This window comes from Anolis carolinensis, chromosome 4 (assembly GCF_035594765.1).
Source record: "Anolis carolinensis isolate JA03-04 chromosome 4, rAnoCar3.1.pri, whole genome shotgun sequence".
NCBI classification, from domain to species: domain Eukaryota; kingdom Metazoa; phylum Chordata; class Lepidosauria; order Squamata; family Dactyloidae; genus Anolis; species Anolis carolinensis.
In genome coordinates this window covers 118,907,220-118,921,945 of record NC_085844.1, presented here as the reverse complement: position 1 = coordinate 118,921,945, position 14,726 = coordinate 118,907,220, and the positions used below count along the sequence as shown (strand labels likewise).

At 39.0% G+C, this 14,726-nt stretch overlaps 1 protein-coding gene across 6 annotated transcripts in view; it reads right to left on the bottom strand.

Annotated features, from left to right (window-relative positions):
- The window catches only part of rreb1 (ras responsive element binding protein 1), a 183,533-nt gene that overhangs the window by 57,892 nt on the left and 110,915 nt on the right, over positions 1-14,726 (bottom strand). For all 6 annotated transcript variants that reach the window (XM_008117950.3, XM_008117953.3, XM_008117960.3 and 3 more), the window contains one exon: positions 13,550-13,713. In XM_008117950.3, coding sequence (XP_008116157.2) covers positions 13,550-13,713 — 164 coding nt within the window. The remainder of the gene's footprint in view (positions 1-13,549; positions 13,714-14,726) is intronic.

Below are 14,726 nucleotides of genomic sequence, written 5' to 3'. Positions count from 1 at the left end.
CCCTAAAATAAGACATCCCAAGAAAATAAGACCTAGTAGAGGTTTTGCTGAATTGCTAAATATAAGGCCTCCCCTGAAAGTAAGACCTAGCAAAGTTTTTGTTTGGAAGCATGCCCAACGAACAGAACACCAAAGCATGCAGGATCGGTAAATGTACGTACCATAAAGCGTTGTACATGGAAATATTGGTAGTAACAAGAAATTCTTGATAGGATTCACAGTTTGTCTGGTTATGCTGGTTTATGATGACAACTACTATACAGTATATAATAAATGTTCATTTTTTTGTTCAACAATAAATGTGAATTCTCCTTCATGGAAAAATAAGACATCCCCTGAAAATAAGACCTAGAGCATCTTTAGGAGCAAAAATTAATATAAGACACTGTCTTATTTTCGGGGAAACACGGTAACAGGAACAACAACGGAGAGGATTTAGGGTAAAAAATGAACAATGCTGTTACTTCAAGGGACTCCTACTCACCCCTGGGAATTATAGTCAATAACATCTGGAAAGGCATATGATTCCTATCCCCTGATGTAGCGTTCCACTTATCTAGTTAATGGGTTGTTGTATTTTTCCGGACTGTATGGCCATGTTCCAGAAGTATACTTCTGAAACATGGCCATACAGCCCGGAAAACATACAACAACCCTGTGATCCCGGCCATGAAAGCCTTCGACAACATATCTAGTTAATGTTTATTTTGGCTGTTTATTATGAATCCATGGTTCTCCCATGGTTAAAAAGTCTATTTGAAAATGTATAGCCATTGTTTTAAAAATGCACCAGCATTCAATGAGCCATGGCCTTCAGGTCTTGAACCCTTTTTCTCAAAGACTCCACGCACTTTTCCATAATCATGCAGCCAATGCTCTATCTATACAAGGAATGAACAAATATACTTCTATATACCTGTTATGAGCTGGTCATTGACCATAATAAAAGTTTACTTACTTCTAGTCCAGATTCCACATTTTAAAAAAAGAAAAAAATGAGTGTCATATTCAGAAATAACGCATCTGGACTAAGAATACAGATGTAATAATATGGAGTGTATCAATCCACCTTGTGTGACTGTGGAACAGAACAAACAATTCAGCATCTGTATGTTTGCCCACAATGCCCTGCCTCATGTAGAGGAAGAATGGTTGAAAGCTACAGACAATGAGGTTGCTGTTGCATGTTTTTGGTCAAAAATTATTTATTATTTATTGTGTTCTCTCTATTTTTATCAGTTTTATATTTATTTATGCAATGCGTCTGACTTAAAATAAATAAAATTAATCCTTAAGAAGTAAAACTCCATCTCATAACACTATCAGGGTTTCTGTGAGAAAGGTCAATGAAAAAGATATGGCAAATCCTGAGCACTTCTTTTCTGCCATCACAAGTGACACCAAAATTTAAAAGTAGGCATCACCACTGAGAACATGATTAAATCCAGGATTAGCCCATAACCCCTACTAGCATATACACAACTCTAAAAATATTCCTCTGGAGGACAATCACCATTCATAGGCATTTTGAACGTTCAGCCTCCACTAGTGCCTAATGATACCTGCAAAAAAAACTGTAATATGAAGGGACCCAATTCAGGTGTCCATACAGTCATACTCCACCTTCCAAGAAAGTCCACTACATTACTAAAAACAATCAGCCTGCTGTCCCCATTAAGATGTTCTGGGTTCATGTGCACATCTAGGAGTTTTCTCCAGAACCTGTAAAAGTTACTTTTTTGGCCCATGCTTCCCAGTCACTCATAATCAGCACAGTGATGGGCTATACTGGCTAGCTGCTTCTGAGAGGTGTAGTCCAAAAGAAATAGTAATTCCAAGTTCTGCTTTTATAATGTTTTCTTCTGCCAACTTTCCTCTAAACATCCTATTGCCTCCCTCTTATGAGCAGACAGCACTTTTTAAAACTACACAATAGTCAGCCTTTGAAGAATCTTCGCTGTCAATATGCACACACTATCCATCCTCAGAAAATTGACTGTGCCTCTAAAGTTTCATTGCAAGCATCAGTAAATGCCTGAATGAAGGCCATTTTGAAACATCTCTGTGTAGAACAACTAGGTTTTCACAAGGAAGTACCAAAAAAATCACAAGAGATGGAGGGAGGAAACTAGCTGGTACACTTCTCTCAACCATGGTGTTGGTAGCTGCTGCTGTTCCACCTTAATACATGACTAGAATCAACTCCCACCCTCCGGCTTGCCCAACCGGTTCTCCTGTAGCATGCAAGAATGAGCAAATAGCAGAATGTACCTTTCTTGTCAGCTCTCTTTTAAATAAGACCAAGGAACTGCCACCACTTGTGGTAGTGTTTTTAAAAAGAAGAGAACTGAAAATAAAGAAAAAGTTCAGCATATGTGGTTGGAAGTACATTGCTTAACACTTCATGGTTATTTTCTCATTATATGCAACTCCCTTGCACTCTTAAATCATGCAAAAGATTCCCAAAGATTATAAGGAGCCAGAGAGTATGCAAAGCAGTCTCATAGACCGAGAGAAAGAAGTTGGTAGAATAAATTTCCACAGGACTCGTCTACTGAAGCAAGTCTACTTAAATAACTATTTACCTTCCTTGCCTAGTTTATCCATGCCTCACAACCTCTGAGGATGCCTGCCATAAATGTGGGCGAAACGTCAGGAGAAAATACTTCTGGAATATGGCCACACAGCCCGAAAGACATACAGCAACCCTACTAAAATAAAGTTACATCTATGAAAGCTTATGCTTCCAACTTAATTTCCTCAGATATTCCCAAAGAGGCTACAAGATCCCTTTGCATATTGATTCAGACTAAGAAGGCTATGTGTCTGGAGGTATATAGCTTTACACCTATGGTTCTCAACCTGTGGGTCTGCAGGTGTTTTGGCTTACAACTCCCAGAAATCCCAGCCAGTTTACCAGCTGTTAGGACTTCCTGACCAAAAACATGAAGGCCAAAAACATCTGGGGTCACCAGGTTGAGAACCACTGAGCTAGGGACATACATCTCTTCTCATGTAGTCTTCAGCTTCTTACCAAGGAGGAAAGGAAATGTTTAGACTTGCCCCCCTCCATCTACATTGTTTCTTTACTGCCAGTCAGCGTTTTTTTAAAACAAATTTTGAATGTAAGAAAATCCATTTTGTTGCCCTATATGAGTATATTCAACTGATGGATTATTTGTGATGATTTTTTTTCTGTGTTGTTTGAAAAACTCTTTATCAGTGATAATCTAGTTGCACAGTGAATTTTTTTATTGTGCTCCTTATTGCTGACAAAAAATTCTCAATGTTATTACATATATGATGGCTTCACTAGTAAATAGTAAAGGGATGAGAATCATTCCGTTCCTTTGAACTCTAAAGCCTATATTCAATTTTGAATTAAGTTTTTTAAACTATTAAATCTACTAAAATATAAGAACACAAACCTTTATCCAATTGTACTGGTTAAAACTGCCAATATCCCAGTGAACCTGACTGGTTGGGACTGATAAGAACTGGAATCCAAAATGCCTACAAACAGTACCAGGTGGAGGATCTTTTTTACATCCATTTTGTTTCCAACACTAGGCAGCTGGTTTTTGTCTAAACTTGACACTGCAGTACACCACTTCATGCAACTCTGTGCATCCCAGGACAAGCAGTTAGCTTTTCCCTAGAGCATTCTTTTAGGAACAGTTAGAAGTGAGCTGGACCACAGAAACACAGATGGCACTATTTCATAATCATCCAACCAACCATGAAGGAGGCCGAAAAGAAAGGATGCAACAAGACGGAAGGACTGTGACAACTGCATATATGAAATATGTCATCCTGTAAATTTGTCCATAGATTGTAAATCTTACAATATACCCATCTGTTCAAACTTCATACTACTTGGCTTTTTATGAATGTAGAATAAATCTTTTTTTTGTTTTTGCTATGTGCCTTCAAGTTGATTCCACCTTATGGCAACCCTATCCTAGGATTTTCTAGGCAACATTTTTTCAGAGTAAGTTCACCATTGCGTTACTCTAAAACTGGCTTGTCCAATATCAGCCAATAGGTTTCCATGCCTGAGTACAGACTTGAACGTCTGTAGACCTAGTCCAAACCCCCAAAGCACTACATCACACAGACTCTACTATATTATAGCAGGACCTGAAACAGAGTAGACTTAGTACTGTCATAAACAAGACTAAAGTTAATGCACAATATTTCCAAGCGTATTCTGGCATAGACTCTTATTCACATGCCTACACCGAGCGATTAAATATGGAATTTCTGTCCATGTTGGGTTTAAGTGGCTGAATGGGTGTCATGTAGGTCACAAAAACTATCGAAAGATTGGGTTTTTAAGCTAAATGCATAATAAGGGCTGGAGAGGATAAAGTTCAAGAAGAAAAGTCCATACAACAGAATAATCATTTCACAACCACTAACTTTACACAGAAAAGGGAATGTACTATGGGACTGCTTAAGAGGTTATGCACAAACTGTTCTTCAAAATTCAGTGTCAATATGTTTTATTTGCATATTTCTAATGCATGCAACTGACATAAATCCTAACAGCAGTGATGTCAGCATTGTAAACATTAATGGACAGTTGATGAGAAATATAATCATATCATTGCATTGTTAATATTAAATGTGAAGGAAGAATTAAAAGATACAATTGAAAGTGCATTCAACATTTCTAAACAATTGCTTTGAGAGTAATGGGTAAGTGAAAAGATTCTTTGGGACATAATTTAGGATAGATTGTTATTTTTCTATTTAAGTGAAAGAAAAAGAAAATACCCAATGAATATTTGGATATCTAGTATACAGAGCTTTTGTATGGAATCTCCACCGGGTCTGCAAGCTTATCTCTACAACCTTGAGAGCTATAAACAGAATTCTTAGGATTCTGTTGAGTACTTGCCTGAGAGCAACACCAACTGCCTTGGGGTGACTCAGATACTACATGTTTAAGACAATTAATACTATTTCCACTTTATACATTGACCTTTCTTGTTCTGTTTTCTTTTTAAACTAGGTGACAGTACACATAACAGGCATAGTCTAAAAGTCTAGAGGTGGCTAAAAGACACCTGGGAACAACAACTATGGAGAAGGTCATATACAACTTAAACTGATATGACCCAAGCAAAGAATCAAAGTTCAGTTCCTATGCACCACTCAATTACCATATATACTCATGCACAAATCAACCTCATGTATAAGTTAAGTGCAGGCTTTGAGGTCAAAATGATGGATTTTAATACAACCCATGAATAAGTCAAGGGTTATTCCACAGAAAGGGGAAAGCACCAATGTCATCTCAGGGGCCCAGATGCCACAGAGAGTGTAGAGGGGGGGTCAGTATTTTTTTTTTTTAGGTTCTCCCAGGAGAAACTTAAACTCTTGTCTTTCGCTACTCTTTTGAGAGAACAGGATGGTTCCCTTTTTTTATTCGAGTTAAGTACAGCACTCTCATTGGCCTGTGGTTCCATCTGTCTGGTATGTACAGGTTTCCCTGTGCTAGCAAATGAACTAAAGGAATCTTTATATCAGGACATACTGTTATCCCAGATTGCACATACTGTCTACAATAGAAATGAGAAGTGGATCTCCAAATCAGCTACCATGAAAATGTACACCTGGACCAAAGATAATTGAGAGTATTTTTAAAAATAGCAGTCAGTTATCAGAAACTCATGCCAGCTGTAAATAACAAGGCTGCTCCCAAAGGCTTTGATGTGAACTGCTAGAGGGAATTTACTCAGCTCCATCATCCTTCTCTCAACACATGCCTACATCTTTAACACAGAATTTCTGCACTGCATAGAGTTTTTCCACCAGTGCTAGATTGTGGCTAAGGTCAGCTCCAGCAATGTAGCACAAGATCAGGCTGTTGATCAACAGAGATCCACTAAGGACTGCACTAAGACAAATAGAAAGCTTGTAGAAAAGGCAAATAGTAAAATAGTGGGGGCAAAAAGGGAAGCAAAGCAACACGAAAGTTTTATGTAGTGCAGAGTGGAGTCTTGGTTCCCATATCTGTTAGATTCAGGCTGAGATAAATTTCCAGAATGAAATCCTATACGCTTATCATTAAATAAACTGTAAGAAAATGGATGCACAAGCAGCATGTGTGCAAACAGGTACCTCAATGGAGGTCAAAGAGCAAAAACAGCTTGGGGCGGAATGTGATGAAAGAGTCCGGTATGAAATATGGAGGACAGTACACTGAAAGGACATCCTGTTCGAGCTCTGTTCTATAAGGAGTGGTGTGCCAGGCAAATTTGGACATGTAGGAAGCTCAAGCAAATTCAGAGTCAAGGATGATGATAAAGATGGTAAGGTAGGCATAAGTAACTCAATAGCAGTCTCCAAGGGGAGGTTGTTGTTGTTGTTATGTTTATTTATACCCCACTTTATCTCCCCAAAGGAGACTCAAAGATTCTGCCGTACCAGTCCAATTTAAATTGAGACTTCAGATATCTTTTTTGTTCATTACAATAGGATTCGTGCATAAAAATCAGAGTTTGGAGAAAGTTATTTTTTGAATTTCTAACAATCCAAAACCTGCCAGACTTATTTTGAGAATTGCATTTTTAAAAGTTCCTGTAATACTGGTTCCTGGCTGATTTATTGACAGGGCTTTAAAAGAGGATATAAGACTGAATGTACACCAGCCATAGGCAAGAAGAAGAAGCTGGGCATGTTTTGTGAATAAAGGTTTAAGGGATGACATGATCACACTCTTTAAACACATAAAGGGCTTCCACAAAGAAGAGGCTGACTTGTTCTCTGCTATCTTGGAGCATAGAACTAGTCTAGTTGTTTTAAGAGGGTAGATTTCAACTGAACATTAGAGGAAACATCTAAACAGTGAGAGTCATCTGCCAATTGAACCAAGTGAGATGGTAGGGTCTCCTTCCCTGGATGTCTTCAAAAAAGAGGGTGGACAGCTTCCTGCTGGAGATAATCTAACTCAGTGGTTTTCAACCTGTGGGTCCCCAGGTGTTTTGGCCTACAACTCCCAGAAATCTCAGCCAGTTTATCAGCTGTTAGGATTTCTGGGAGTTGAAGGCCAAAACATCTGGGTACCCACAGGTTGAGAACCACTGATCTAATTGGAATCCTGCATTAAGCAGAGAGTTGGACCTGTTGATAAAATCATAAAAGTTGGAAGGGGCCACACGGTTCCACCCAACCATCACGGGATGAATTATGAAGACTATAGAGTCCAACTGGCTTCAAAGTGTGAGAAACTGATAGAGGTCCTCAATGCATGACCGTCTTGCTCTGCTCCCAGACAAAGGAAACCCAATTCATGTAACTGATTTCACTGATCTAGACAAGTGAGATGAGAAATTCCACTCTTTCTGACTCTGTAGCTCTGGATCATCATCCTTAGTTTAGGGGTTTTAAGAAAGGTAAAATGGTTAACTGCTACATGAAGGTAAAAATAATAATACAATGATTTGGCAGAACAACAGGTATGGAGGACAGAAGTATGCAACGTCATTATGTTTCTCCCTGGCAGAGAGCTACATATTGATTCCCAAGAGGTCTTTAGTTTGCAGTCCGCATCACTAATTGGATTTTAATGCTTTCTCTCAGGTGCCCAGTTAAGATATAAGCAAGGCCTTGTAAACCAATACATTAATATATCTAATCTTTCAAGGTCTCACTAGCATTTTACCTGTAGCTTAAGTCCACAGAATACATTCAACCATCTACTGATGGTGGAGAAGAAGACAAACAGTAGCTATCATCATCACCATCACAATCATGAGAGAGAAGGCCCTTTCTGTAGTTGCCTCCCGCCTCTGGAACTCTCTCCCAAAGGATATTTAAAAAGCCCCCACATTTTCCTCTTTCAGGAAACAATTAAAAACATACCTATGTTCCCAGGCTTATGAAGAACCAAATATTTGAATATCTGGATCCCACACAATGAATGGCTTATCGACAGGGCTTTGAAAATGGATATGGCTTTTGATTTACTGATCTGGGTTTTTAATCCTGTTTTTAAATGTTGTTGCAAGTTATGTCTTAATTGTAATAAACTGTTGTTTTAATTATTTGCCTTTAAGTTATTATATATTGGATTTTTGTGTATTTGTATGGCATCGAATGGCTGCCATCCATATTGTTAGCCATCCTGAGTCCATAAGAGGAGATGGGACAGGATACAAACAATGTTGACTTGACTTAACTATCATCTACTTAACAGTTTCCAAGTAGAAGCATGGCCCAGAACAGTATAATGCTGCAGTGGGACCACTAAATGCTCACCAAGTATTTGTTTCTACTTCCAGATCATGTCACTGCCTGAGAATACATTTTGAGATTTTATCTACAAATATGTAGCCAGCTTCATTTAAAACTGGGGCTTCCGTTGCTGAAAAGGCACTCTGGAAGGTGTAGGAAGCTGATTTTAAAACTAGAAGGAAATGTAGGCATTTGAACACATGTGGTACAAGACATGTCCTTACAGCTATGAATCACATGAGGCAGATGAATATCACTTCAGCCTGCAGACTAGAGAAGGAAAATGCAAGCCTGTACATAGACTTTCAGATTTGCTTTTTCCAGCTAAGTATGTGGAACACATCTAGGGCTTTATGTTGGATCAGATGGGAATTCTATCAACCTCATGTTTTGAAAGGAGAAGGCAGAGATGAGAGATTTCAACAGGGAGAGAATCTGCAGCCTTTCAGGAGTTTTGAAACCCCACAAACCCCAGCTAGTATTGCTTGGGAGAAGAGGTCACACAAATTTAAATCAAAAAATAACAGCTAGATCAATAAACAGTTTCTGGAAAAATATTTGGAGTTTGAAAGCTTTCTATTCCTAATTTAGAAATTTTAAAACGGACCATTAGTAAATCTTAGAACTATGAAAGAGGTAAAACCAGAACTAGATCAGGCAAGTTTAGAGAAGTATATTTTCCTCCTTTCCATATCCCTTATTTCATGGCATATGTGAGTCCTGTGACAGCAGAATAGGAAGTGCTTAAGATTACACTGAGCATTTTTCTCCTATTGGTCTATTGGAACTCATGAATGACAGAAATGCAAATCACAGTATGATGAAAAAAGACTCAGCATATCAAACAGGCATATAACTAACACTCTGAGTAGCCTAGTGCATTAAGAAATGTGTAAACTGTTTTTCATAGAATCACATGGAAATATATGAGGCACACTAAAATAAGGACCTTTGGAACTGTAAGAAAACAATATGCAATTTTACACTGGTTGTACCTTGAGTTGTACTACTTTACACAACCATTCCTCATACTGCCTTCTGACTTGAGAGCATTTCCTGAACTTAGTCTTTTTCTATGACACGAAATAGAACAGAAGCTCCCAGAAAATACAAAGACGTTTACCAGTTTCACAGATATGCTGTAACTTGTATTATACTTCTGACATGAGAGCATCTCCTGAACTTAGTCTTGTTCTATGACACGAAATACAACAGTAGTTCTCAGAAAATGCAAAGACATCTACCAGTTTCACAGAGATGCTGTAACTTTGTATTATGCTTTTTAGAGTGCAAAACCCATACCAACAGGCCAGAGGCTTGTTATATACAGCTTCTACTCCAAATTTCTCTCACTCACTATAAAAAGAGTTTGTTTCCGCATTGCAAATGATGTCATGGAAGCAGGACTGTGTTGTCCTTGCTCTGGAGTGAATGTGCACACAAGCACACATGCATGCTGCCATTTCCACCTGACTTCAGTTGTAGCCCCAAAGATGAGCTACAGAAAATGAGTGCAATCTCTTTCAGAAGAGATTTGACAGCTAAATCAGCCATCAGAATTTAGGAGAGAATTGAAGGCCTATCTGTTCTGGCACACCTACCCAGTCAATTTTAAACTATGAATGTTAAAGTCTACTGTACTTTTATCTTTGATCTGTGTATTTTAATATGTATATTTCATATAAATATAATATAGTATATGTACTTTACTGGATGTTTTATGATTATATGTTTTCCTCAAGCTATGAGGGACAGTGGGTAAGAAATATTATTATTATTATTATTATTAATTCAAATTTTAAGCAGCCATTTAAAATGAAACAATATGAAACATAAGGAGCGTAGAAATCATCCAACTACAGGCCAACTTTAAAAAAAATCTCTTTAAAGGCAAGAGAAAGCTATTATGTGAATTTCCAAGGTGATGACATTTCAGACATATAGGGCCATCAGGAAAAAAAAATCTATCCTTGACACTAAGCAAGGATATAGCCACAAAGCAAGGGCATGGATGAAGATAGTAGTATGCACATCTACACATACATACAAGTGGTAAGTATCAGTGCAATTAGCTTTTCAAATGGCTTCATCCCAAGCAACTTAAGGCAAAGATGTAAAAGCTATCCCAGGCTTTGGACTACAACCCCTCACAATCTCCTAGCACTGCCTCAGTGGATACACTCATACAAAGGAAAGCTCAAGATAATGGAAGGGCCAAAGGTTTCTCCACCTCATTTCAAGGCTTAAAAGATCAACAGTAGTACTTAAATTACAATGACGACATCATCACAACTTTGTGCTTGTGAAAATACACTATATAGCCAAGACCATGTTAGCTGGCTTTAGGAAAGACTGCACAAATAATCTGTCAAGATTCTTCAAAGATAGGCAAAAAAATATCCATATGCGTAAGCAGGACAGATCTGACTACTGATGTCTAGATGGAGGACAGCTTGCACTATCATGCCTTGTCTGCAAGCATAAGGCCAGGCACTAGTGAAAACAAGTCCCTAGAACTGATTTTGTCTGAGAGCCAATTTCATCAGCATAACACTAGTGCAACAGCAGCAGGTTTAACAAGTCCATCAGTAGCTGTGTCTGGCTTCCAGGTTGCCCCAAAACTAAGGACACTCCTGAAAGACTGCTTTGGAAACTTGCCAGCATAAGAAAAGTTATTTCAAGAGTATCTTTAACATCAAGAATCCATCCAGAAGCCAGGAGTTTCAAAACCATGCTACTGAGAGCTGGCAGCTCCATTTCTAGATGGCAACAATGATGGTTCTCTCGGTCTTATGCTACTGCCAGCATGGAACCCTAAAATAAGTACAATATACTAGGGTCTCTTGTACAAGTATAATCCAACAAGAAGATTCTGGTCTTTGCGTAATTTCTTCATCATACTACACTGCTCTGGAACAGGGATGGGCAAGACGGGAGTTTAAGAGTCACATTCACTTTCCATTTCAGGAAGCCTCCAGAGCTCCAACCACTCCTGGTAAAGCTAATTATGGGATCGGGGAGAGGAAATAAAAAAGACAGAACTGCGCCCCAGGAACCAATGTTCCTTTCAAAAAGCAAACTCCCCATAGAGGCTTACTTGCCATTAAAAAAATCAAAATTATTCTGACTACGTCCAGTTTCAATCATAGGGAGTAATACAGTCTGAAACAATTCTGAAATGGGTGATAAAATAGATCTTTGCACCTTCTGAAGCTTCTGACCCTTACTCTAGAGCAGGGATGGGAATCACATGGCCCTCCGGACACTGTTGGACTCCAATTCTCAGCATCTCTCAGCATTAGCTATACTGGCGAAGGCTGCTGGGATTTGCTGTCCAACCATATCTGGAAGATTACATGATTGCCCCTGATTTTGGGAGCTGCCTTTTGCTTTCTTCTTCTTTCATTTTCCTTATCTTCCAGATTCCAAAAAATGAAACATCCAATTCAGGATGTAAATACTATATTCAGAATTTAGGAAGCTTGGGAAAATACAACACATAAGCAAAGTAACAGTCTATGTGGTGTAGCATTTGGCTTGTTGACATAAAGCACTGCATTTAATACCCCCACCCAAAGAAAAGCATTCATTCTTGAAGGGAGGGGAGTAAAAAAAGTGTTTATTCCCAGGCATTTGCAAAGAACTGAACCTTTGTCACTCTCCAAACCTATAGAGAGATGTTTGCAGCTTGTGGCTTCTACGTTTAATTAACACCATACCATAGGGTGCACTGAACAAATAACATAAACAGATGTAAACCACAAATCAAGCATCACTTAAGTAGAGTTCCTGGAGGGGCAGTTTTGGGGAATTTTTACTGCCATGCATCATGTCAGTTGATGGCTCAGTCCCACCCCCTGCACCCCCCACCCCAAAAATGAAACCTGAAACGTTTTTAACATCTAGCTCATTTTCTGAGCAACACAATACTCCTAATACATTAAAATACTTTTTTTTACATTAAGTGCATGTGCCTGCTCACGTGCAGAACACATCGCCTTTCTGCATAAAATCCAGTCACCAAGAACAGCTCATCAGGAATTCATACAAATACTTCTTTAGGTGCTGTTCCTCCAGGTAGTTGAAGAATGGATCAAACTTTTGAGCAAATGTTGAGTACACTAATTGAACATGAAATACACTGTTCCGTTCAACATATATGAACATGGGTAATTTATGGAAATCATGTCTTTGGATTCACCTGACATCAATACAAATGATGCCACTGCACTTGATAATTAATCTACAATCTGGATTATTTGGAAATATATTACCCACACACCCCAAACACAGAATCAAATTAATAAAATCTAACTTTTAATTGTAGAATTTGATTTTTTTTTTGTGTGTGCAATGCTACTAGTACTCTTACCCAGCGCTGACCAAGGTATTTTGCCACCACATGCAAACATGATAGTCCCCTATCCCAGCTCCTTTCTACAAATGGAAGAAAACTGTTGTGAGTTTTACCCCAAAGCTGGGATAAAAAAGTGCCTTCCATCATGCCTAAGCAGAGCAGGTAATTGGGGGGGGGGGGGGGGGGGTTAAGACAGGCTTTGTGGCACATAACTTTGTCCCCTTAGTCTTTCTGCTCTTAGAAGAAAAATACCACTCAACATAGTTTATTCCAACCCTGGTAGTGGTGCAGTGGATTAAACCCTTGTGCCGGCTGAACTGCTGACCCGAGGTTGGGTTGCTGACCTGAAGGTTGCCGGTTCAATTCCACAAGATGGGATGAGCTCCTGTCTGTCAGCTCTAGCTTGTGGGGACATCAGAGAAGCCTCCCAGCAGGATGGTAATACATCTGGGTGTTCTCTGAGCAATGTCTCTGTAGACGGCCAATTCTCTCACACCAGAAGCAACTTGCAGTATGTTCTCAAGTCGCTTCTGACACTATTAAAAAAATTCTAACCCTAATTAACAATTTTCAAATGGTACCCTGAGACATGTTGACTTGGGATTAGATGTTCAGGTCCTTTGCTATGTATGAGGCTGCATTAAGAGTAGCTGTATCTAGTATTAAGGTCAACAGAAACATTCAGAAGAATAGCAAAACACCACTGAATGATGGACCCAAACAGTCAAACAGTCAAAAGAATGTTGGTGCCAAGAAATCTGCTGGCAAATGGGTCCCAATCTGCTACTATATGTTGCAAAGAGCTGTTGTCAGGACTCTAGTCAAAAAGGAAACCTCTGAGCGGGCACCCTTAAACTCAATAGAACATGCTACATAAGCGTGTTTAAAACACATTCACATATCTCAATTTCTCCCCACCCACATAGTCATCTCATTACTGGCTCTCACCTGTGCATGTTTCCATTGGTGGTAAAGGATTGATCACATACTGAACATTTATAAGGCCTTTCACCAGAATGCACCAACATGTGGCGATCGAGGGAGCTGGCAGAGCTCAAAGACTTTCCACAGATGCTGCAGGCATGGTCTGTCCCACCAGTGTCAGTGTTATGCTAAAGAAAGCAAGATTTTTTTAAATTTGAGATTTTCTTGTACCATGTCAAGAACATATCAATATATCACTGTCATCATCATTGAAGGTTCAGTGCAATCATCATGGAGTATCTCTGTTAATTACACACATCCTTTTAATTCTCTGGTTTACGGTTTGGCCTAAGAGTAAAGGATACTGCAACAGAATACCACAACGATATTGTTGCTCAAGCAGCAGCAAAAAAATGAGAATGCAAATAAATCAAATTCTCAACATTTGAAAAGCCATCATACAGAAATCTGAGTAAGACTATGGTTCTTTTCTTTAACTGTTACATGGATGGATTGTGTCACATGCTGAATGTGAATAGTCACAATTCGAGGTTGAATGAAACAGGAGTAGGCAACCTGGTGTCACCCAAGGTGCATATACACTGTAGTATTAATGCAGATTGTCACCACTTTAACTGCCATGGGTCAGTGGTATAGAATCATGGGAATTATAGTTTTACAAAGTCTTTATCTTTCCTTGCTCAAAAGTGCTGATGCATCACCAAACTACAACTTTCTTGTTTCCACAGCATTGAGCCATAACAGTTAAAGTGGTGTCAAAGTGCATCAATTATACAATCTAAATGTACCCCGAGATGTTTAAGTTGCCTGCTCCACAGTGAGGCAATCAGAAAAAAAATGAAACAAGGACTCTAAATTGAAGTGGCACATCCTTTTTCTGAATGTGCACATCAGCCCTTAGAAAAGAACCTTAAAAATCATGTAATGTAGCCTTTCCCAGTTTTTCTGATGTGTTGTACTACAATTCCCATCACTTCTCAGTAACATAGCCACTCAATATGTATCCACTCACATGGCAGCTTTAGGACATCACTGGAGCTGCCAGTAGTCTCACAGTCAAATCATGCTTGTTCAGAGGCACAGTTTGGAAAAAGCTTGAGGGGAGCAGAACTCATCTGAATAACTCATACAAGTGGTAGGTGCTCCTCACTTCAGGCCATCATGACCACAGTTTTCACTC